This window comes from Gorilla gorilla, chromosome 15 (assembly GCF_029281585.2).
Source record: "Gorilla gorilla gorilla isolate KB3781 chromosome 15, NHGRI_mGorGor1-v2.1_pri, whole genome shotgun sequence".
NCBI classification, from domain to species: Eukaryota; Metazoa; Chordata; class Mammalia; order Primates; family Hominidae; genus Gorilla; species Gorilla gorilla.
This window is the reverse complement of record NC_073239.2, coordinates 35,222,128-35,245,000: the sequence shown is the minus strand read 5'-3', so window position 1 is coordinate 35,245,000 and position 22,873 is coordinate 35,222,128. Positions and strand designations below refer to the sequence as shown.

The 22,873-nt window shown below is 43.0% G+C and overlaps 1 protein-coding gene and 1 pseudogene across 20 annotated transcripts in view; one reads left to right on the top strand and one right to left on the bottom strand.

Annotated features, from left to right (window-relative positions):
* CHD8 (chromodomain helicase DNA binding protein 8) overlaps positions 1 to 22,873 on the bottom strand; it is a 71,974-nt gene that overhangs the window by 34,865 nt on the left and 14,236 nt on the right. For 5 of the 20 annotated variants that reach the window (XM_019009486.3, XM_019009489.3, XM_004054889.4 and 2 more), the window contains 4 exons: positions 11,609 to 12,666; positions 9,770 to 10,141; positions 8,675 to 9,060; positions 7,112 to 7,226 (listed from right to left, as the gene is read on the bottom strand). In XM_019009486.3, coding sequence (XP_018865031.1) covers positions 7,112 to 7,226; positions 8,675 to 9,060; positions 9,770 to 10,141; positions 11,609 to 12,451 — 1,716 coding nt within the window. In that variant the 5' untranslated portion in view covers positions 12,452 to 12,666. Of the gene's footprint in view, positions 1 to 7,111; positions 7,227 to 8,305; positions 8,316 to 8,540; positions 8,621 to 8,674; positions 9,061 to 9,769; positions 10,142 to 11,608; positions 12,667 to 17,702; positions 17,768 to 17,995; positions 18,119 to 22,873 lie in introns of those variants that run through there. The other 15 variants (XM_019009487.3, XM_055362383.2, XM_063698256.1 and 12 more) reach the window with 9 other exon arrangements.
* LOC101129631 (eukaryotic translation initiation factor 4E-binding protein 1-like) lies at positions 627 to 967 on the top strand (annotated as a pseudogene).

Sequence of the window (22,873 nt, the reverse complement as noted above, 5' to 3'; positions counted from 1 at the left end):
ACATTTGTCAAAACTATACAAATAAAATTTGTGCATATTTTATGAGATGTATATTCTACTTCATTTTAAAAAGTCTGGGAGGATATATAAACTAAATTATTTCTAGAGAATAACAATTTCTAGAAGATACTTTCTACTTTTTACTTTATATATTTCTGGATGACTTGATTTTTATCACATCCATCATATAGTATTCTTAAAATGACCTTTTTAAAAAAAAAAAATTTAGGAAACACTTTAAACAAGTACTTAGATTTGGTTTAAAATAATCCAGGGTGGGCCGGGAGCGGTGGCTCATGTCTGTAATCCTAGCACTTCGGGAGGCCGAGGCGGGCAGACTGCCTGAGCTCAGGAGTTCAAGACCAGCCTGAGCAACATGGTGAAACCCCGTCTCTACTAAAAATATAAAAAATCACCTGGGCGTGGCAGCATGTGCCTGCAGTCTCAGCTACTCCGGAGGCTGAGGCAGAAGAATTGCTTGAACCTGGGAGGCGGAGGTTGCAGTGAGCTGATATCGCGCCACGGCACTCCAGCCTGGGCAAGACGGTGAGACTCTGTCTCCAAAAAATAAAAATAAAAAAAAAAAAACAAAAAAAAATAATCCTGGGTGCCGTACACTGGAGACCATGTCTAGGGACAGCAACTGCAGCCAGACCCTGAGCCGGGCCATCCCTGCCACTCGCTGGGTGGTCCTGGGCAAAGGCATGCAGCTACAGGACAACCCCCCAGGGGCACAGTCTTCAGCACCACCCTGGGAGGTACCAGGATCATCTACGACTAGAAATTCCTGGAGTGTCGGAACTCACCCATGACCAAAACATCCCCGAGGGATCTGCCCACCATTCCTGGGGTCACCAGCCCTGCCAGTGATGAGCCCCCAAAAGAAGCTAGCCAGAGCCACCTGTGCAATGGCCCAGAAGGTAAGTGGTCGGGCCATGAGGAATCACAATTTGAGATGGACATTTAAAGGACGAGCCATCAGATTGCGCATCGCCTATGGGCTCCTCCAGGCCTTTCTGGGAGGAATCACACCAGCTAGGCCTTATGAAAGTTATCACACTGGGCAGGCGTGGGACATGGGGTCGGCCACCCCAGCTTTCTCTCCTTCACTCAGGGCACCTGCCCTCTCCTCTTTGTGAAAACTAGCAGACTATCTCCTAGTGCCCTAGTGCCTCTGCTGATACGGTAGCTGCTGCCCCAAAGGGTGTGACCCCTGCCAGCACACCCTTCAGCAGAGTGCCAGGAGTACCAGGAAGTGGACAAGAATGAGCCCTTCCTTCCAAATAATCCAATGATCGGCTCTTCTAGCCCTGTGCTCTGTGGGCGCAGCCACCCCTTCTTTAGGTTGATGTGCCTGGGAAAGCTCCCCTCCCCCTCCTTCCACAAGAGAGGAAATAAAAGCCACTTTCACCACAGGGCCAAAGGCGGGCAGGACTAGAGTGGAAGTAAGGACAGTGGGAAGTGAGCCATCTGTTGATAAATATTAAAGTGGGAGAATGGGAACATGGGACTTCATTAAAAATCTACTTTTGTGTATGTCTGAAAATTTTCCTAATAAAAAAGAAAGTAGAGGAGGAGAATGGGTAGATCTATCTTTTCCACTAAAGAACAACCTCCAAGACGTATCATTAGGGAAAACACACAGTAGAGAAGAGTAGGTATGGAATATTAATATTTAGTGGAAGTAGAAGTAGAGTGTTCATGAAAGTAAGAAATATTTCTAGAAGGGTATACAAGAAATTGGTAACAGAGGCTACCTGTTGTAATTTTTCTCATACACATAATTTTTTTTTTTTTGAAACGGAGTTTTGCTCTTGTTGCCCAGGCTGGAGTGCAATGGCATGATCTCAGCTTACTGCAACCTCTGCCTCCCAGGTTCAAGTGATTCTCCTGCCTCAGCCTCCAGAGTAGCTGGGATTACAAGCATGCACCACCATGCCCAGCTAATTTTGTATTTTTAGTAGAGACAGGGTTTCTCCATGTTGGTCAGGCTGGACTCGAACTCCCGACCTCAGGTGATCCACCTGCCTCGGCCTCCCAAGTGCTGGGATTACTGGCATGAGCCACCGCACCTGGCCCCATATATGTATTTTTAAACTGAAAAATCAAATGGCAAATGGTCCAGTTAAAAAATTTCACACAGGGCCAAAGGACAAAAAATTAAAGCACAATAATCATGACCCACTTACCATTCAACCCTTCTCTTCAAAGATACATATTCTTATCCATTTCTTGTATATACTTCCAGAAAAAAATGGATGCATATACATATATATACACACACAGACACACATACATACTTTAAACATTAAAGAGATACTACATACACCTTTTTTCATTAATAAGTCTTCCTTATTAGCACATTCCAACCTACTTCATTGTTTTTAACTGCCATCTAGTATTCTACTGCATGAATATTGCCAATTTTACTTAACTATTTCTCCATCAATGGACATCTAATTTTTAGACATTTTTGCTATTGCAATATTGCTACAATACATATATCACTGCATTCTTTTGAGAACATATTCATAAGGTAATTTCCTAGGTGCAGAATCATTAAGTGAAATGAAATTAACATTCTAAATTTTTCTATATATTGAAACACCGACTTGCCAAAAAGATTGTCCCAATTAACATTCCCATCAACTGTGTCTAAGTGTCTGTTCCTTAACTTCATTGCCAATATTGTCATTCTCACTTGTCATAGACTGAATTGCATCCCCCCACCAAATCCATATGTTGAAGCCCCTAACCCCCAGTACCTCAGAATGTGAGTGTATTAGGAAATTGGGAATAGGGCTTGCAACGGTCATTAAGTTAAAATAAAGCCACCAGTGTGAGCCCTAATCCAATCTGACTAATGTCCTTACAGAAGGAAGAAATTTGGACACACAAAAAGACACCAGGGATGTGTACCAATAGAGGAAAGACCACGTGAAGACACAATGAGAAGGTGGCCTTCTGCAAGCCAAGAAAACCTTCAGGAGAAAACAAACTTGCAGACCATTTGATCTTGGATTTCTAGCCTCCAGAACTATAAGGAAATAAATGTCCAGGCCGAGTGCAGTTACTCACACCTGTAATTCCAGCACATTGGGAGGACAAGGCAGGTGAATCACCTGAGGTCAAAAGATTGAGACCAGCCTGGCCGACATGGTGATACTCCATCTCTACTAAAAATACAAAAATTAGCTGGGCATGGTGGCACACACCTATGATCCCAGCTACTCGGGAGGCTGAGGCAGGAGAATCACTTGAACCCGGGAGGTGGAGGTTACAGTGAGCCGAGATTGTGCTACTGCACTCCAGCCTGGAGACCCTGTCTCAAAAAAAAGAAAAAAGGAAAAGACAAGAAATGTCCATAGTTTAAGCCACCTAGTCTGTGGTATTTTGTTATGGCGGTCCTAGCAAACTAACAGACCACTTTCTAAATTTTAGTAATCTCTGTGTATTTTGTATTATTAAAAATTTCCTTCATTTTTTTGTTTAACAAATACTTTATTACTTTATTTGCACAACCCTCTAAGCCTTATTTAACCTTTACTTAAAAAACAAGTTGTTTTAACAAATCACGTTCATTTTGTGTTGCTGTAACAGAATACCCGGGACTGGGTAATTTATTTTAATAAAAAAAGAAATGTAGCCAAGTGCAGTGGCTCCTGCCTGTAATCCCAGAACTTTGGGAGGCTGAGGCGGGTGGATCGCTTGAGGTCAGGAGTTGAACGCCAGCCTGACCAACAAGGCGAAACGCTGTCTCTATTAAAACATACAAAAATTAGCTGGGCATGGTGGCGCACACCTATAATCCCAGCTACTCAGGAGGCTGAGGTAGGAAAATTGCTTGAACCTGGGAGGCAGAGGTTGCAGTTAGCCAAGATCGTGCCACTGCACCCCAGCCTGGGAAACAGAGCAAGACTCTGTCTCAGAAAAAAAGAAGGCCAGGCACGTGGCTCATGCCTCTAATCCCAGCACTTTGGGAGTCCGAGGCAGGCAGATCACCTGAGGTCAGGAGTTTGAGATCAGCCAGGCCAACATGGCGAAACCCTGTCTCCTAAAAATATAAAAATTAGCTGGGCGCCACCTGTAACCCCAGCTACTCGGGAGGCTGAGGCAGGAGAATCACTTGAACTGAGAGGCAGAGATTGCAGTGAGCCAAGATTGTGCCATTGCACTCCAGCTTGGGCAACAGAGCAGACTCTATCTCAAAAAATAAAAAAAAGAAAGAAAAATAAATGTATTTCTCACAGTTCTAAAGGCTGGTAAGTCCAATATCAAGGTGCCCATATTTGGCGAGGACCTTCTTGCCACATCATCCCATAGCAGGAAGGTGACAGGTGAGAGCACAAGTGAGAGAAAGCAAGAGAGGTCCCAACTTGATTTTATAACAAACCTACTCTCTCAATGACATTAATCCATTCATGAGGGTAACACCTTCATGACCTAATCACCTCTTAAGGGTCCCTCCTCTCAACACAGTTGCATAGGGGATTTAGCTTCCTATCCATGAACTTTTTTTTTTTGGCGGGGGGAGTCAGGGGGTGCAGTAACAGTCTCTCATTCTGTTGCCCAGGCTGGAGTGCAGTAGCATGATCACAGCTCACTGCAGCCTCAACTTCCTGGGCTCAAGAGATCCTCCTGCCTCAGCCTCCCAAAGTGCAGTGATTACAGGTATGAGCCACCATGCCTGGCTAACCCATGAACTTGGGGGACACATTCATCCACAGCATATGTATGTAAGTCTTAATATGTGTTCTTACTATGAGCCAAACACTGTTATATGTGCTTTATAAATGTGTACATTTAATCCTTGAAGCAACCCTATTTGGTAAGTACTATTACCCACATTTTAAAGGTGAGGAAATTAAGGTACCAAGAGGCTAAGAAACTCGCTCAGAGTGACAAAGCTATTAAATGGAAGAGTTAAGGAAAGAACCCAAGAAGTCTGGCTCCAGAGTCTGTGCTCTCAACCACTGTGCTGTTCATGGAATTTTTTTGTTGTAATACCATACATAATTTGTATATTATCAAGTGTACCAATATTTTCCTTCATGACTTCTGAATTTTAATGCCGTCTTTACAAAGATTACTCCACCGGATAGTTACTTTAAAATGTATTCATGTCTTATAGACAGTTCATAAATTTCATCTTTTATATTTACACCTTCAATTCGGTTGGGATTTATTTTTAAGATGGCAAAAAAATCCAGCTTTTCCTAAATGGTTAGCCAGCTGTCCCAATTTATTGAATAATCTTTTTCCCTGTTGATTTTAAATGGTGTTTTAATCATATATAGTAAATTTCCACAAGTATTTGAGTTGATTTCTAAGCTCTACTGTGTTTTATTAATCTGTTTTTTCTTCTCCAATTTCGAAGTCTTAGTAATCATTATTTCATAATATATTCTAAAATTTTTTTTTGGCCTCATTTTCCTTTTTAAAACTTTCTTGACTATTCTTTTGTTTTGTTTTGTTTTTTTGAGGTGGAGTTTCGCTCTGTCGCCTAGGCTGGAGTGCAGTGGCGCAATCTTGGCTCACTGCAAGCTCCGCCTCTAGGGTTCAAGCCATTCTCCTGCCTCAGCCTCCCAAGTAGCTGGGACTACAGGCGCCCACCACCACGCCCGGCTAATTTTTTTGTATTTTTGGTAGAGACGGGGTTTCACCGTGTTAGCCAGGATGGTCTCAATCTCCTGACCTCGTGATATGCCCGCCTTGGCCTCCCAAAGTGCTGGGATTACAGGCGGGAGCTACCGCGCCTGGCCCAGCTATTCTTACACAGTAATTTCCCCTAGAAAAACCCAAGTATCAGTTTGTCAATGTACCGAATGTATATTATGAAAGAGGGGAGGCACTTATAAATATTAATAGAGAAACACTTAAGGTTCATTTAGTCCAAATCTCCATTTACAGATGAGAAACTGAGACTCAAGTAAGTTAAGTTGGCCAGGCCACAGAGCTACTTAGAAGCACTATGGGTCTCCTTAATCAGATTTTTTCTATGGTTGGAAACTAGGGCCAAAGATGGTACCATAAGGCAACAAATCAGAGATGGAAGCCTACGCTTCTGGTCTGGCTTCTTTTGGTCCAACGTCCCTCATCTTCAAAACATAGCAAGAAACTTTGTGCCTAACTACTCTAGTTCACAGAGTCAGAATCCTGAAGTGTAGAAAAATTAAGGCAAAAGGGATTCTTGGAGAGTTCTAAGAGAGAGTCAAGTTCTGACCCAACCAGAAGGGCAATCAAGCAGCATGATTTCATATGATTTGCTTTGTATTTGAAACACTGGAATTTGAGGAAATGAGTATTGCTATTTTTTTTTTTTTGAGACAGAGACTTGCTCTGTTGCCCAGGCTGGAGTGCAATGGTACAATCTCGGCTCACTGCAACCTCCACCTCCAGGGTTCAAGTGATTCTCCTGCCTTAGCCTCCCAAGTAGCTGGGATTATGGGTGCCTGCCACCACACCTGGCTAATTTTTGTATTTTTAGTAGAGATGGAGTTTCACCACGTTGACCGGACTGGTCTCCAACTCCTGACCTCAGGTGATCCACCCACCTCAGCCTCCCAAAGTGCTGGGATTACAGGTGTGAGCCACCACGCCTGGCCAAGTATCACTATTTTTATAGTAATATGCTCTTTGCCTAAAAAAAAAATTTAAAGACACTGACCAGTGGGAGGCCAAGGCAGGCAGATCACTTGAGGTCAGGAGTTCAAGACCAGCTTGGCTAACGTGGTGAAACCTGGTCTTTACTAAAATAATACAAAAATTAGCTGGGCGTGGTGGTACATGCCTATAATCCCAGTTACTCGGGAGGCTAAGGCAGGATAATCGTTTGAAACCGGGAGGCAGAGGTTGCAGTAAGCTGAGATCATGACACTGCACTTCAGGCCTGGGTGACAGAGCAAGAGACTCTGTCTCAAGAAGAAGAAAACAACAACAACAACAACAGAAAAAGACATTGACCAGGTCCATTCACCTTATTTAGGCCTATGTCCAGTTTAGAAAAACCAAAGAAATGTGTATAGACTTACAATTTCTCAATATCTTCTTGGCTTGGTTAGCCATAATTAAACATGGTTTTTCCTACTAAATTCTTTTGGGATCCTTTTACCTGAATGCTGCTTTCTTCATCTTCTCGAGGTGACTGTGCAGGCATGACTTCCACATCTGAATTATCAGATGAGGTATTACGTTTTCTCTTCTTACCCACTACAGGAGTGATGGTGCTAAAAAGGAAAAACCAAATTCATTTTCAGTGAAAGCAAAGAAAATTTAGGAGTAAAAAAAACATAATTAATCTAAACCATCACATACAAAACTTCCAGACAGAAGTTTTTAGATCTTCAGTCAATAGGACACACAGCTACTAAATAGGGTGTTTGAAAAAAAGAAGATATTAGGGTTTGTAAACCACTGACTGACCCTTATACCATATTTGACAAATCCTTGTTATTACTGTGTTTACAAATACCTGAAGGAAGGTAGCACAAGATAGGAGAATAAATACCAGATTAAGAATCAGAACACTTATTGCAGTTCCACTTCTGTCACTACAAGAGCATTAGTTTCATTATTTGTAAACATTAGAGAGATAATACCTGTCCTGACAGTTACTGAGGCTCAAATAAGAAATATAAAACTGTCTTTTAAAAGCTGAAAAATCCGGTACAAATACAAAGCATTATTATAATTACACCACAAAGCCTGAAGAATCCCAGGCAGTAAAAGCTAGTAAGAAAGGAGAAGATACAGGACATGGAAGGGAAAGAGAGGACACTCAATTATGACAAGAATTATGTGGCAAGCCATCACTTTTCTGTCAACACTGCTTAAAGCTAATGGTAGATGCTGAAATCTCCAATTCACAGAAGAGATGCAAGAACAGGACAGCTATGTCTCCAGTAGTTCTCTTTTTACTGATGTGGGTGGTAGGAGGTAGTGAGAAATCTCTTTCACACTACAGTAATACAAAATCAGGACAAATATATGAATGCAGAGTCACAGCTTTTAAAGGTAACTCCCAGCACAGTGACTATCTTTCCTGTGCCTTCGTGTTTTCCTCTTAAAATATGCTAATTTCAGTTTTCCATTTAACAAATCCTATAAGCATTAGGAAAGAAAAAAGAAAGGCCTTATTATTTTCTATAATAGATCACCTTGAACTATGTAGCTGGTAAATACACATAAGTTCCTCAATGCTTTTTAGAAATGAGTGCTCTGCCCTCAAATGTCCCATCACAATAGCAAGGAGTACTCTCTTGAGCTTGCTCTTGCACGTCCCATCACAATAGCAAGGAGCACTCACTTGAGCTTGCTCTTGCACGTCCCATCCCAATAGCAAGGAGCACTCACTTGAGCTTACTCTTGCACGTCCCATCCCAATAGCAAGGAGCACTCACTTGAGCTTACTCTTGCACGTCCCATCACAATAGCAAGGAGCACTCACTTGAGCTTGCTCTTGCACGTCCCATCCCAATAGCAAGGAGCACTCACTTGAGCTTACTCTTGCACGTCCCATCACAGTAGCAAGGAGCACTCACTTGAGCTTGCTCTTGCCCTTTGTTTTGGAGGTAGCAGATGTTTGTTCTGCCCTCAAATGTCCCATCCCAATAGCAAGGAGTACTCACTTGAGCTTACTCTTGCACGTCCCATCACAGTAGCAAGGAGTACTCACTTGAGCTTGCTCTTGCCCTTTGTTTTGGAGGCCCCAGATGTTTTACTCTTCTTTGGCTTCTCCTCTTTCAGCCTCTCCCCAGCACTCTTCTTCCTGCGTTTCTTCTCGCCTTCCTCCTCTGGCCGAACGCTGGGCAACTCGTCCTCATTTAAGACTCGAGGTATGTTCTGCTCACCGCGGGCACGGGCTCTCGCAATGGCCTCTGCTACAATCCGATTTGCTTTCTCTTGCTTCTTCTGGTGTTCCAATCTGCGGTTTTCCTCCATTCCTGTCTTTCCCCCCGAATGAGGAGCAGAGCTTGCTGGTGATGACAAAGCTGCCACTTCACTGGCACTTAGAACTTTAACTACAGAGAGCCCAGAAGAGGCCCCTTGGGAAGAGCCAGCCTATAGAAACAAAGATACTACAATTTCAACTTGCTTGTAGTTAAATGGCCTAAATAAAATCCAGCTCTGAAGCAGGGGGGCTAGAAACTAGTTCTTTAATCCCTCAAGAATCAAGCTCAGACTAAATCTTATTGAACCTACACCTACTTTTTAAAATGTATTCTTTTGGTGGGAAAGGGGTGAGAAAAACCAAGAATTCTGGCAAAATAAACTTTAGTATCTTTTTGCTATGCTTCCATTAATATACATCTCCATTATCTCAGAAAAATTACAACTAATATACCCAATATTGGTCTCTGGCCTAACGGTAAAAAAATTCAAATTCTACTCTTGGCCTACCTCTTATCTGCCTGGGCGGGGGGAGGGGAGGACTGATCACTTATTTCTTTATGTCATTTCTGAACTATCATTTAAAGGATATCACAAATCATTTTTATTTCACAATAATATTAGGAAAAGATTATAAATAAAACAATTCAAAGACAAATACTAAATAATCTCATATCCCAAACCCAACAATCCCTCTCTAATCTTTTAATAATATAATTAAAATAAGGTTTCCATGGATGAAAGAATTAAGTCTGCATCTCAGTTCAGAGATATAAACCTAGAATGGCCCCACATTCAAGAATAAGTGGTTGCTGAGGGCAACAGCAATGGACTAAGTATTTTTGTTTTCTTTCTTTTCCTTACTATGTAAGTCTCTCACCTGTGGCTGCAGTACCACCTTGACTGGTACTGAAAGTCTTTGTCCTGGGCTTTGTCCTGGTCCCATTATCTGAGCCTGCTGTACAGAGGACAGAGTCACTGGCTGGGTGGAGGGTGGCTGCTGGGGCTGTGGCTGTGATGATGGTGGCTGTGGTACAATCTGGATTTTTTGCTGTGGCTGCTGCACCTGCAGCTGGATAGTTACTACCTTGGCAGGCTGCCCTTGGGCATTCTTGGCTTGAGTCAGGGCTGCCAGCTGGTTGCCCTGTAACACTATCTTGCCTGGTAGACTCCCTAGCACAACATGCCGATGTCCTTGGGGACCTCCAGACTGTGGCTGCTGGAGGACCAGGGTGATGCGTTTCGATTCACCCTAAAGTGAAGAAAGGAAATTGCAAGAGTACAACATTAAAGAATGGTATACTCTGAAATATTTACACCAGTTTTCTTCATGCTAGAATCGTAAAAACTACGGGTCAGAAGACACAGTACAATTCACTTTGTTCATCATCCTATCTGTCTTGATGCAATCTTTTTTGTTATTTTTAGAGACAGGGTCTCGCTGTATTGCCCAGGCTAGAGTGCAGTGGCTATTCACAGGCACAACCCTACTGCTGATCAGCAAGGGAGTGCTGCCCTGCTCCGTTTCCAACCTGGGCCAATTCATCTCTCCTTAGGCAACCTGGTGGTCCCTTGCTCCTGGGAGGTCACCATATTCATGTCAAACTTAGTGCAAACACCTGATTGGCATAGCACACCACAGCCCAGAACTCCTAGGCTCAAGTGATCCTCCCGCTTCAGCCTCCTGAATAGCTGGTACTATAGGTGCATGCCACCATGCCCAGCTAATTTTTATTTTGCTTTTTTGTAGAGATGAGGTCTATGTTTCCCAGGCTGGTCTCGAACTCCTGGCCTCAAGCGATCCTCCGGCCTCAGCCTCCCAAAGTGCTGGGACTATCAGCTGTCCTGATAGAATCTTTTCTATAATGCTTCTGCTCAGTAGGTATCAAGCTATGTTTTAAAAACTCCTGATGGAAGGCTATCTTCTAATGCAGCAGTTCATTTCTGGAAACCTAATAATACAAAATTCCTTATATTGAATTGAAATCTGCCTCCTTGTAGCTTCTTCCCACTAGTCCTACTTTTTTTAGAGACAGGGGTCTCACTATGTTGCCCAGGCTAGTCTTGAATTTCTGGCCTCAAGCAATCCTCCTGCCTCAGCCTCCTGAGTAGCTGGGATCACAGGTGAGAGACATTGTGCCTGGCTAGTCCTACTTATCTCAATGCTGCGCCCCCACCCCCACCAAATCTTTTGGCCCTTTATTCAGATGCTAGAGCCTCTACCTTCTTACACTAGAAACTAACACTTTCACTGAGCAAAGTAGGAGGGGGACAATCTTAGTAATAAGAATAAAAGAAAGATATAAATAGCTTTTACAAGTCTTGCAAATATAAAGATAATTCTTCAAAGATGTTTCTTTGTTCCCATAGCATCCCATACTTCTCATAAAACTTTGTATCACACAATTACTGTGAACTCTTGCTTAATATCTGTCTTTCCTGGCAGACGGTGAGCTCTGTAAGGACAGGGACTGTGTTTGTCTTATTTAGCACCAGCTAGGTACAATGTAAATGTGTAGTAAGAGCTCAAAAAATATGTTAACATTAACTGCTTCCAACCAGCAAGTACTAAGTATGTGGCTGTCACACTAACTGATAAAAACCAAAGATGGAATTTAAATAGGCTTTCCCAGAGAAAGCTCTCATGCGCTCACTCTCTCAAAGAGTTGCTGGGCCCTCTATGAAACCAAAATTCACCTCCCCCTTTCACTCAAGTCACCTGGGTAGGTGTAGAGGTCAGTGTAACTGCAGGCTTCAGTGGGGGCCCTGTGGCCCCAGGGTTTCCAGCAGGAGCTGAACCCTTAACTGGCTGGAGGACCAGCTGCTTTACTGGTCGGCTGGGCTGGACAATGCGCTGAACAGCAGCCTGGTTCCCAGGGACCTTGGCGGCCAACACTGTATTACCAGAGACAATGGAAACACCTGGTCGAAGGGGTGTGCCGGTTAGCACTTTGGTAAAAGTGACTTTTCCACCATTGGCTGTGCCTGCCACCAGGGGCTGAGCTGTGCTGGTGATACCTTGGGCCTGAATTTGTGCCACATGGGCACCAGTGACTGAGGAGCTTGGTGGGGCCTTAAGGATAACAATCTTAGGGGCTGACTGAGGTGGCTGCCCTCCAGCACTACTGGAGGAGACAGCTGTGGCAGAGACACCCATGAAAGGATTCCCTTGGCTCAGGATCTCCTGGCTCTTGGAGACTTGCAAAAGTCCTGATGTTGGCGTCGATGTCTGTAAGACAGGTTGGGCTGGCTGCTCCTGGCTGGCAGGCTGAGTGGTATAATCATGCAAGGTTATGGATTCTGGAGCTGGAGCTGTGGATTCTTTGGGAAGTTCTGTGGGAGCTGTTTCCTCTGGTGGAGGGACCAGTTCACTTGCTGATGAATTCCCCACATCACCACCTCCACCATCCTGGTTCATCTGATCCAAGGAGTCCAGAGAGCTTGGCAGTCCAAGGGCTTCCTCAATGGGGTCTTGTGTGACCTGGTTAAAGCTGTCATCAGTCAGAGAGTCCAGGCCAAATAAATTTGGGTCATCGAACAGATCCATGATGGGGTCTGCCATCTTGGGAAAGTAATGGAGGGTATTTCTCCAAGGTCTAGGGAGGGAAGGGGAGGGGGGGTACTGGCTCTCCCCTCCCCTCCCCTATTAAGAAAAAAATGTACACAATGTAAGAGGACTACTCTTCAAGTATAGAGGCAAGAAACAAGTGCATGTCAGATTGTCCTGACCTTCATGGAGCAAGATGGCTACGTCTTCAGAGGAAGATGGTGGAACTCCTGTTGTAGGAATACAAATACAAATGAAAAATAAGCAAAGTTGGCGATCTCAGAGAAAATTTTCCCTTCTTACGTACTGTTCTTAATATCAAATAGCATGAATATAAGAGGGAAATGTGAGGAAATCTGAGGACGGACATACAGCAGAAAGACACTCATATTTCTGCTTCAAAACTAAAACTAAAAGAGAAAAACAATAACAACCTCCTCTTGGGCACTTACACCTACAAACTTTAAAGACTCTGTCTGTCAAGAGCATTTGGCTGTCTTTCTCCGTTTCTTTTAACAATTATTATTCTTTGGTAAAGATAAAATTTAATATTCATTTACCTTCTATTTTCAGTTTTTAAGTTAGAACTCAAAAATATGCCACCAGAATTACAGTGACTCTATAGATAAAGGTTTCTGGATATATTCTATTGTATAAATTTTTCTTGTGTTTTATATATTTTTACTTACTATTGGCAAAAATAACCACCTTTAACCAAGGCTTATAGTACAATCTCACCAAAGTGATCATACAATTTTACCCAGGAAGTTTTGCAACCTTTATTCTAGTTAACATATTAATCTATAATGGGATTTTTGTTCTGAAGTCCCCTCTCAAGAAACCTTTCTCATATTTAAGATAAAAAAGGTCAATTGCAAGGGATTCAACATTGTTTCCAATTTATATTCCCAACTTCCTCTTACCATCTCTTACATATATTTTACATTCCAGTCCAACTAGACTACACAATTCCCTTAATGTGATTCCCACCTGTGTGACTTTGCTTATGATGCTGTGCTTTCTGCCTGGAACACGTCCTCTCCATCCCAATGCCAATAATCTCTCGCAGCTAAAATCCTACCAACCCTCAAAGGTCTTCTACTCCATTAAGTGAGCCCTGAACCTCTGACGCTTTAACAACTGAGCAACTTGTGATGACCTGATCCCTCCACCTCCTTTAAATACCCACACCATTGTTTATACCTTAAAGCACTTATATTTAATATTTTATTATAATGACCTAAGTCTGTAATATATCCTCTGAAGGCCCAAATGGTTCCTTTGCGCAAATTGTAAAAAGTTGCCCACTTCTCAAGATGCCTGGAAAACTGCCATACTAAATATATAAAAATTTGTTATGAATGTATGCAATGTACACCCTCCACAACTCTGTACCATGGCCCAGCTCCTCTTTCTCTGGGAGAAAGTTCTTGGATGGTGGGGACTATGTTTTATTTATCTGTGGATCCCCAAAGAACCAGCAGGACATAGCACATATAGTAGCTAATCAAAAAACAGTTAATGAATTATACTTGCTCGCATTATCTGGAGTAAACCATTCGATCCTCACAGAAACTAAATGGTATTCTTTGATTCTAACATGAGATGGTAAAAAGCTTCCTATCTTGAAAACATGTCTTATGAATGGCTGAAAGTAGGTTCACAAAATCCATGTCTAGGGTTTTAAGTTCATGAAACTAGTGGAAAAAAGAAAAGCTATCAAAGATAGGGAAGTATATCACCATAAAACCCAAATATATGAAAAAGAAACATCTGTTCTTTGTATATGATGACAGTATTTGACAATACAGGAAAGTCTTGCTTGGTAAGACCATTTCTCCTAACTTTTGGAAGACACCAGATAAGAAATTTGTCAGAGGCACAGTCCTGACTGAAGGAGACTTTTCCATATAACCCCCATGCTATGTTTTTTCCTTCCCAATCCATCTCACTTATCCTTATGAAACAATATAATATGGGTTAATATATCAGATACTCCAACACAGACAAAGAGAACAAACACGTGAGTCAAAATTACAAAGTATACATGGTATCTCCAACAATGTTAAACAAGATCGTCCTTGCTTCAGTAACTGCATACTTTTCATATCTCAACCCAAGATCCATACCATCTCCCATTCCTGGCTAGCCTATTCCACCAGCTCATTCCAGCCTCTCATATCTAATATTTGCCTCCAAATTACTCAAAATGGCAATCAGGAAAGTTATGAATACTTCCTGATTTAACAAAAACCTACTCAATAACTTGATATTAATAAATTTCCTTCCCATTACCATCAACTTTTTTCCATTATACCTACTTTGGCACCAATTATTTTTCATTCTCTACTCACCATCAGAAGTTAAAGTATCTACAGCTAGGAGTAATATAAAAACAACAGTGAAAGTTTCTTTTTTTTTTTTTCTGAGACAGAGTTTCACTCTTGTTGCCCAGGCTGGAGTGCAATGGCGCGATCTCGGCTCACCGCAACATCTACCTCCCGGGTTCAAGCGATTCTCCTGCCTCAGCCTCCCGAATAGCTGGGATTACAGGCCTGCGCCACCACACTCGGCTAATTTTGTATTTTTAGTAGAGACAGGTTTTCTCCACGTTAGTCAGACTGGTCTCGGACTCTCGACCTCAGAGGTGAGCTGTCGCCTCAGCCTCCCAAAGTGCTGGGATTATAGGCATGAGCCACCACGCTGAACATTTCTACTAACTAGAAGTTTACGTTGCAAATAGTTTATAGCTTGCTCCTTATTCCATGGAGTATTTTGTCGCTTCCATGATTCCTTGCTATTTGTTAATTCTAATGCTCTTCCTTTCCCCCATAATGATCCAATCTTAGGCCCAGATTTTTTTTTTTTTAAATAGGAGAAACAAGGCTGATGGTTTCTGATGAATCTCCTTACCCCCATATGACTTAGTATAAGCTTTTTAAAGATCAATGCATTGTCATTTATCTCTCCCTTCCCAATTTTCGAACCAAATTTCTGCTTCTTCTAGTTCGGTCTATGCCTAATAATTCAAAAACCTTGCCACCAAGTATCATTACTTCTCAGTCCCATCATTCTCACCTATACTGACCCAATTCATCTCATATTTTTATGCTAGTTTCCTACTTCTTTTCTAGTTCCTATCTTTAAACTGTCCTTGACTCTTACAAGATTAAACCTTCTCCCAACATACATCTAACTTTTTTTTAACCCTCCTTCTACTACTACTTGTGGGTCACCCTGGCTATATCCACATATGGCCTATTTATTCTACCAAGCTCATCCATCTCATGAATCCTCTCAACCATCTCATGAATTCTCTTTCCTTGATTCAAACCCTAATAGCAAAAATGAACAGATGTTAAGTGGGTTTCAATGCAAAGTAACTGCCTAGATAAAGAAGTCACACCAACTTTTATCGTATTAAGAATGAAAAGCCAGTGTCGGCCCACCAGTCCCCAAAAGAGAAACACATGTATGTGCTCAAAAGGAAAGACAAAACTTAGTGGTTGTACTTAGTCACTTTCCACAATTACAAACTAATGACCAGAATCATGACAGAAATCTTGGAGGGCATGTGGGGGGTGAGGGATGGCAGTGGAAGGGAAAAGTAACAAACTAGTCAGTTAAGGTTAAAATCCAAGCCCATCTATCTATAATCGCCAAGTAACAATCCAGTTACCTGTAGAAAAATACTTCATTATATATGCCAGTATAGCCCTTCACTTCATCTCCTTCTTAAAGGTGAAACTACTGCTTCCCCTTGAGACAAGTACAAACTGATGTTCTTCTGCAGCTTTACCACCTTTAATACAGTTCTTGATTTTTTTGGAAATCTAGAGTCCCAACTCTCTCATTCTTATTTGACATTATTCCTCACCCTTGCTGATTTCTATAATAAACTGTCTGTCCTATGATAAAGTATTTTGTTTTAATTCTACCCTATATTTTTCCATCTCAATCTCTCCATATCTTTCAACAAAGCAGTGATTCTCAACCAGGGGATGGAGACTAAGGCCCTTAAGAAGGGCTTCCGGGAACCGAGGGTGGAGATAAATGTGCAGTCCTTAAAGGTGTATTCAATATTATAATTTTATATTCATGAAGTGAAAAAACTACATCTCATTGTTTAGGCTATTTATATTTATTAACACTGGACAAAGCCTTCTTGGCCAGTGAAGATCTGTAAAAGACACATGTGAGGAGTAGGGGGCAGAGAAAGAAACATTCCTGGCTTGGCAGAGTTACCAGTAACTTTGGGATGGGATAAGATTTCCTATAGCCTCTCAAAAGGAGTTTATCATCATTTACTGTTTATGATGGATGAGAAACACTGCAAGAGATTAGTTCTGTCGTCTAATAGATAAAATTATGTAAAATGAGCCACAGATATCTACTGCCCACTTATAGATTTATCCGTAGTGACAACCTCTTAGAAGACAATGAACGAATGCAGTATTGAGCCATGCTGACCTCTTTCTGTAATGTGCACTTTTAGAAAGTACCACTCATGACCACTTAACCTCTAGCTGCTCAAAGGTTCAGAAAAGAATAAACTATTTTATTTACTTCAAAGAACAAATCTTGTTGTTGGAAACTGTATCCTTTCAAGAAGATCAGTTGCAGATAGACATAAATACATGTTACTGAAACATAAGATGGGTAGAAGCAGCTTAATTTAAATGAGAAATACCTTGAAAATAAAATAATCCAAAGGGCTAAAATGAAAATCACCAACATAATTTTAAAAGAGAAGTATTTTAAAACTGTACCATGAAGACATTCGTGAGACACGAAGGGTCTCAAATCTTATACAGAAATGAAAAATAAACATTCAAAGTGAATGCAATCACAATTTAGGGTCAGCAAAGGATCAGGATGGAAAGACATAGGACCAAATTGGAGCCACTCAGATTTCCTAAGTAGATCAAGATCCTAGGCCATTTTCTCTGTTTTCACCATTCTCACTGCCAAATGTGTGGCTACTCTGTTTGTTTTCCAATTACTGAAAGAGAAAGCACTCACACCTCAATCAAGGGTATGGTCATTTGGGGGAAAATAAGGCTGGTAAAGTAAGACCTTGTGAATAAATCGGAAAAGCAAAATAGGCAACTACGACAGCTAAAGACATGTATTTTCAGGAGGTAAAGAAGAAACTAGAGAGATTCTGCACTCATGAAAAAAGGGAAAGGGCGAGGTGAGGAAGTGAGGGGTTGATGGAGAGGAAAACGCGACTGGGGTGGGGGTGGGGGGGACCCGGGTACATTACCTGCTCATACTGCCGGGGTTGGTGCCAGTAAGGTCCATACAGCAGAGGCGGAAGATTTCTGGTAACTGGAGACCCCAAAATGGAAATGAGGTACATGCACTTGAGGTAAGGAGCTAGCGGGGGTGCCCTCCAGGGTGGGGATGGCCAAGACGGGAAGATGCGGGGGGTGGGGGGTGTGGATGCCCGGGATAGGAACAATGTTAGGGCGGAAGCTGCAGGCTGAGAGGCCCGACAAGCCCTGAAGGAGAAAAGGAGCTGTGCCTCACCCCAGTGGAGGAGAGAGGTGGCTTTACCTGCAGTGGCTGTGGGGGGCCGGTTCGCCCCTCTCCCTGTCTCTCCAGCACCAGTTCCCCCTCCTCTTGCGCAACCTAACCTGATGCTCCTGCCCGCCCCGCGCCATCATTGGCTAAAGCGCACTGCCACTCACCAAAGGCGAAAAGACGCAAAACAGCGCAAAGGGTGGGACTATAAGGAGCTCCCTTCCCCCTCCCCCGCAGGTTAGGTTGAGAGCGCACGGAGAGGCCTATCCGGTTTCTAGGGCCGAGGCGAAGCCTGCAGCTTGCTTGAAAAAAGGGGGCTGGCCAGAGGAACAGTCTCATAGTACGCGAAACCAGTCCTGGAGATTAAATTCCCTACCATCTACACTGAATTCTTCACCCTGAAGAGTATAAACTTGGGAGGGAGGGTTCCGCGCTAGGCCAGCTCCGCCTCCCTCTGAATCCCCGGCCTTCTAGCAGCCCTGTCAACCCCTCTCCTGTAGTGACTACACCGTATCCCACTACCTAATAAAAGGGGCCAAATCTTCTTCCCTCCATCGTGGGAGTCAGCCCAGCTGGAATATGGGGCCTTTTAAAGCACTCTTTCTGCCACAACACATAAGGTTGCCGTGCATTTTTGACATTTTGACCCTTCAATACCAATACGGCTTTTTAGGCAGTAATTCCTGGGGCCCTCTAACAATTCCCGACCCTTAGCCCGCTCAAAACAAACACTCCTCACCCTCTAAACTCGGTTTCCTGTTCTCCCATCTCTTGAAACTCAGCCCATTTGACCTTTTAATCAGTGTCCACTTTGCGATGTCACTTGAAATCACTCTAATTCCCAGTGAGACTAGACAACCCCAGAATGATGGTGTGCAAGCTTAAATCCACCAAAGTAAACTTTTTTTTCCCTTTTTTGAGACAGAGTCTCACTCTGTCGCCCAGGCTGGAGTGTAGTGGCGCAATCTTGGCTCACTGCAACCTCCGCCTCCCGTGTTCAAGAGATTCTCTTGCCTCAGCCTCCCGAATAGCTGGGATTACAGGCGCCTGCCACCACACCTAGCTAATTTTTGTATTTTTAGTAGAGACAGGGTTTCACTATGTTGGCTAGGCTGGTCTCGAACTCCTGACCTCAAGTGATCCACCCACCCCAGCCTCCCAAAGTGCTGGGATTACAGGCGTGAGCCATCATGCCCAGCCAGGACACTGTTATTAAAAAGAGCAGTTTAGGCCAGGTGCGGTGGTGGCTCATGCCTGCAATCCCAGCACTTAGAGAGGCCGAGGTGGGCAGATCGCTTGTATCCAGGAGTTCAAGACCAGCCTGGGCATTATATAGTAACACCTAGTCTCTTAAAAAAAAAAAAAAAAAAAAAGAAAAGAAAGAAAAAAGAAAGATGCTGGGCGCAGTGGCTCACACCTGTAATCCCAGCACTTTGGGAGAGCGAGGCGGGCAGACCACGAGGTCAAGAGATCTAGACCATCCTGGTCAACATGGTGAAACCCCGTCTCTACTAAAAATACAAAAATTACTGGGCGTAGTGGCATTCGCCTGTAGTCCCAGCTACTTGGGAAGCTGAGGCAGAATTGCTTGAACCTGGGAGGCAGAGGTTGCAGTGAGCCAAGATCACGCTACTGCACTCCAGCCTGGTGATAGAGCGAGACTCTGTCTTTAAAAAAAAAGCCAAAAAAAGCCAGGTGCAGTGGCTCACACCTGTAATCTCAGTATTTGGGAGGCCAAGGTGGGCAGATCACTTGAGGCCAGGAGTTTGAGACCAGCTTGGCCAACATAGCGAAACCCCATCTCTACTAAAAATACAAAAACTAGCTGGGAGTGGTGGCACTCACCTGTAGTCCCAGCTACTGGGGAGGGTGAGGCACGAGGATTGCTTGAACCCAGCAGGTGGAGGGTGCAGTGAGCCAAGATCATGCCAAGGCACTCCAGCCTGGGCAACACAGTGAAACAATGTCTCAAAAAAGAAAAAAAAAGGGCGGCTTATCTCCTGACCATTAGTTTCCTCTGAAAGTATCCTCAACATTGAAATCCTATTTTCTTATACTCCGAGGACACAAATTAGGAAAATCAACTTGCTTTAGATGTCCTATTTTTTAAAGATCCTAGCATTACCACTGTCGCTAAAAACACCTAATTACCACTCCTGTAAACAGCAATACTGTCTTCCCATTCACTGTGGCTCAAAACCTCAACAGTCTCTAAAACCTCCCCCTGTAGCCACCATCCAATCATTTGCCAAGTGTCATTGATTCTCTTACAATATATAACAAAGATTTTGGAGCTGCCAAAGACTCTGTCAACCTTCTTAGTGTATAGATGAGAAAACTGAGGCTTAGAGAGTTGAATGTTTGACTATGAAACTAAGTGGCAAGTTAGGATTCATATATCTGACTCCTATTTCTGCTGCCATCTCCCTTACTTATGTAGTTGCTTATGTAAGAGAAAAGCCTCATAAAAAATCTCTCTACTCACCCTACTAATCCATTCTGCAACCAGATTAATATCCTAAAACACAGTATGGCCAAATCAGACTTTTGCTGGAAAATTTTCAAAGGCTCCCAATTACTTAAGACAATATCTTATATTTCCTGTCTTATTTTCTACCATTCGTCTACATATACTTGCTAGCCAAAAAAAGACAAATTACTATTGTCACATTTTTTCTAATCTGAGCCTAATATTGCTGCCTTCAAATTATACACATCTTTAATTTCTTTCTTTGCGTTACCAAAATCTTACTTATTATCCTCTAAGTTCAACATCAAATGCCTCTTATTACTTCAATATGTATTGAGTATATAACATGCCAAGTAATCTGCTAGTATTAGGGATCCAAAAACAAGTAAGACATAATCCCTACCCTCAACTCACAGTAAGTAAGAGTGCATTTGTGTATGTATGTGGGAAGAGGGTAAAGAGTAGGCAGTATGACAACAGTGACAAATAAAAACAATTATAATACAAGGTGACACAATCAATAAGACCAGCAGGGGCTCAGGAGGAAAAAACATCAATAAAGTAGTTTCTTTTTTTTGTTGCTGGTTTTTTTTTCTTGAGATGGAGTCTCACTCTGTTGCCCAGGCTGGAGTGCAGTAGTGCGATCTCGGCTCACTGCAACCTCTGCCTCCCGGGTTCAAGTGATTCTCCTGCCTCAGCCTCCCGGGTAGCTGGGATTACAGGCATCCACCACCATGCCCGGCTAATTTTTGTATTTTTAGTAGAGATGAGGTTTCACCATGTTGGCCAGGCTGGTCTCGAACTCCTGACCTCAGGTGTTCCACCCACCTCAGCCTCCCAAAGTGCTGAGATTACAGGTGTGAGCCACCGCATCCAGCCAAGAAAATAGTTTCTTAAACAATGAGGAAAAGTTACCAGGTGGGAGGGAAAGGTGGGCTGTAAGAAAGGGATATTCAGGCAGCAGGGACAGGAAGAGGGAAGGCAAAACAAAGCATAGCAATGAGAAACAGCATGAGACATGTAGAGGAAACTCTAGTTCTGTAGTTCAGCCTTGCTAAAGTGTAAATCGCGAAGAAGGAACTGGATGGAGATGAAGCTGAAGGGACAGGTAAGGGCCAGAGCGTGGAGAGCCTCGAATAACATTTTCTTAGAGGTGGATGAGGAACCACTGAAACATGGAATAACGTAATCAGAATTACATTTTGGTTAGCTAACTCTGGCTCTAGGGGGTGAGAGGACAGAGGACACAGAAGCAGTTAGGAGGCTGCTGAGACCAGAAAGGAGTTGTATAGTGAACATTTGCTAGTTTTTTTCTGCTCAGCAACCAAAAGGCCCCTTCCTATATTTTCCATGGAAAGCTGGATCTTATCTCCCCATATGGAGCCTGGGGAGATAGGGTTCAATTGCCTCCTCCCCTTCCTAGCAAAGAGGAAGTATGCATGCACATGACCTAGGCTAGTTTAAGTGGATACTCCTGCTGGGGAAGTCTTGACTTTGCAGGAGTAATGCAAAAACCCAGGACCAACCAGTTAGACAATATTTGGCAATGGCAGACATTAGAGTCCAACTGTAGCATCCTATATAGACTGGTCAGCGGTGTGACCTTGACCTTCTCTTTGGTCTTCCCTCCTTTGATTTCACACCATTCTCTAAACCAGGTTCTCTAATATTCCCATTACTTTTTTGAGCCATTCAGTATCCTTCCAATAAATTTTCTTCCTGCTTAAGTTACCCAAAAGATGATTCCTGTTGTTTGCAACCAAGAATCCTAACACAATTATTAGGGCCTAAATTATAGCAATATGGTTCAAAAGATAGTGATAGAATTGTTTATTGGCCTTTTGCTAAGATCAAGTTTAAAAAATAATAATGGGAGGGAAATGACAAAGCCAGAAACACTTAAGGGATAAAAATCAGTAGAACCTGGAGTTCAGAGGGAAAGATGAATAGTTTAGCCATATTGAAAATGAGCTGCCTAGAGCTGGGCGCAGTGGCTCATGCCTGTAATCCCAGCACTTTGGGAGGCCGAGGCGGGCATATCACGAGGTCAGGAGATGGAGACCATCCTGGCTAACACGGTGAAACCCCGTCTCTACTAAAAATACAAAAAAATTAGCCGGGCGTGGTGGTGGGCACCTGTAGTCCCAGCCACTAGGGAGGCTGAGGGAGGAGAATGGCGTGAACCCGGGAGGCGGAGCTTGCAGTGAGCCAAGATTGCGCCACTGCACTCCAGCCTGGGTGACAGAGCGAGACTCCACCTCAAAAACAAACAAACAAACAAAAAAAAACCAAAAAGAAAATGAGCTGCCTATAGTATGTTAAGTAGTGACATTCAGTAGGAGGTTGGCTGTATGAGTCTAAAAGTCTGGCTTGGAGATAGATTTTGAGAGTTATTAGCAACTAAGTGTTAGCTGTAAAAGTGGAGATTACCCAGGGAATGT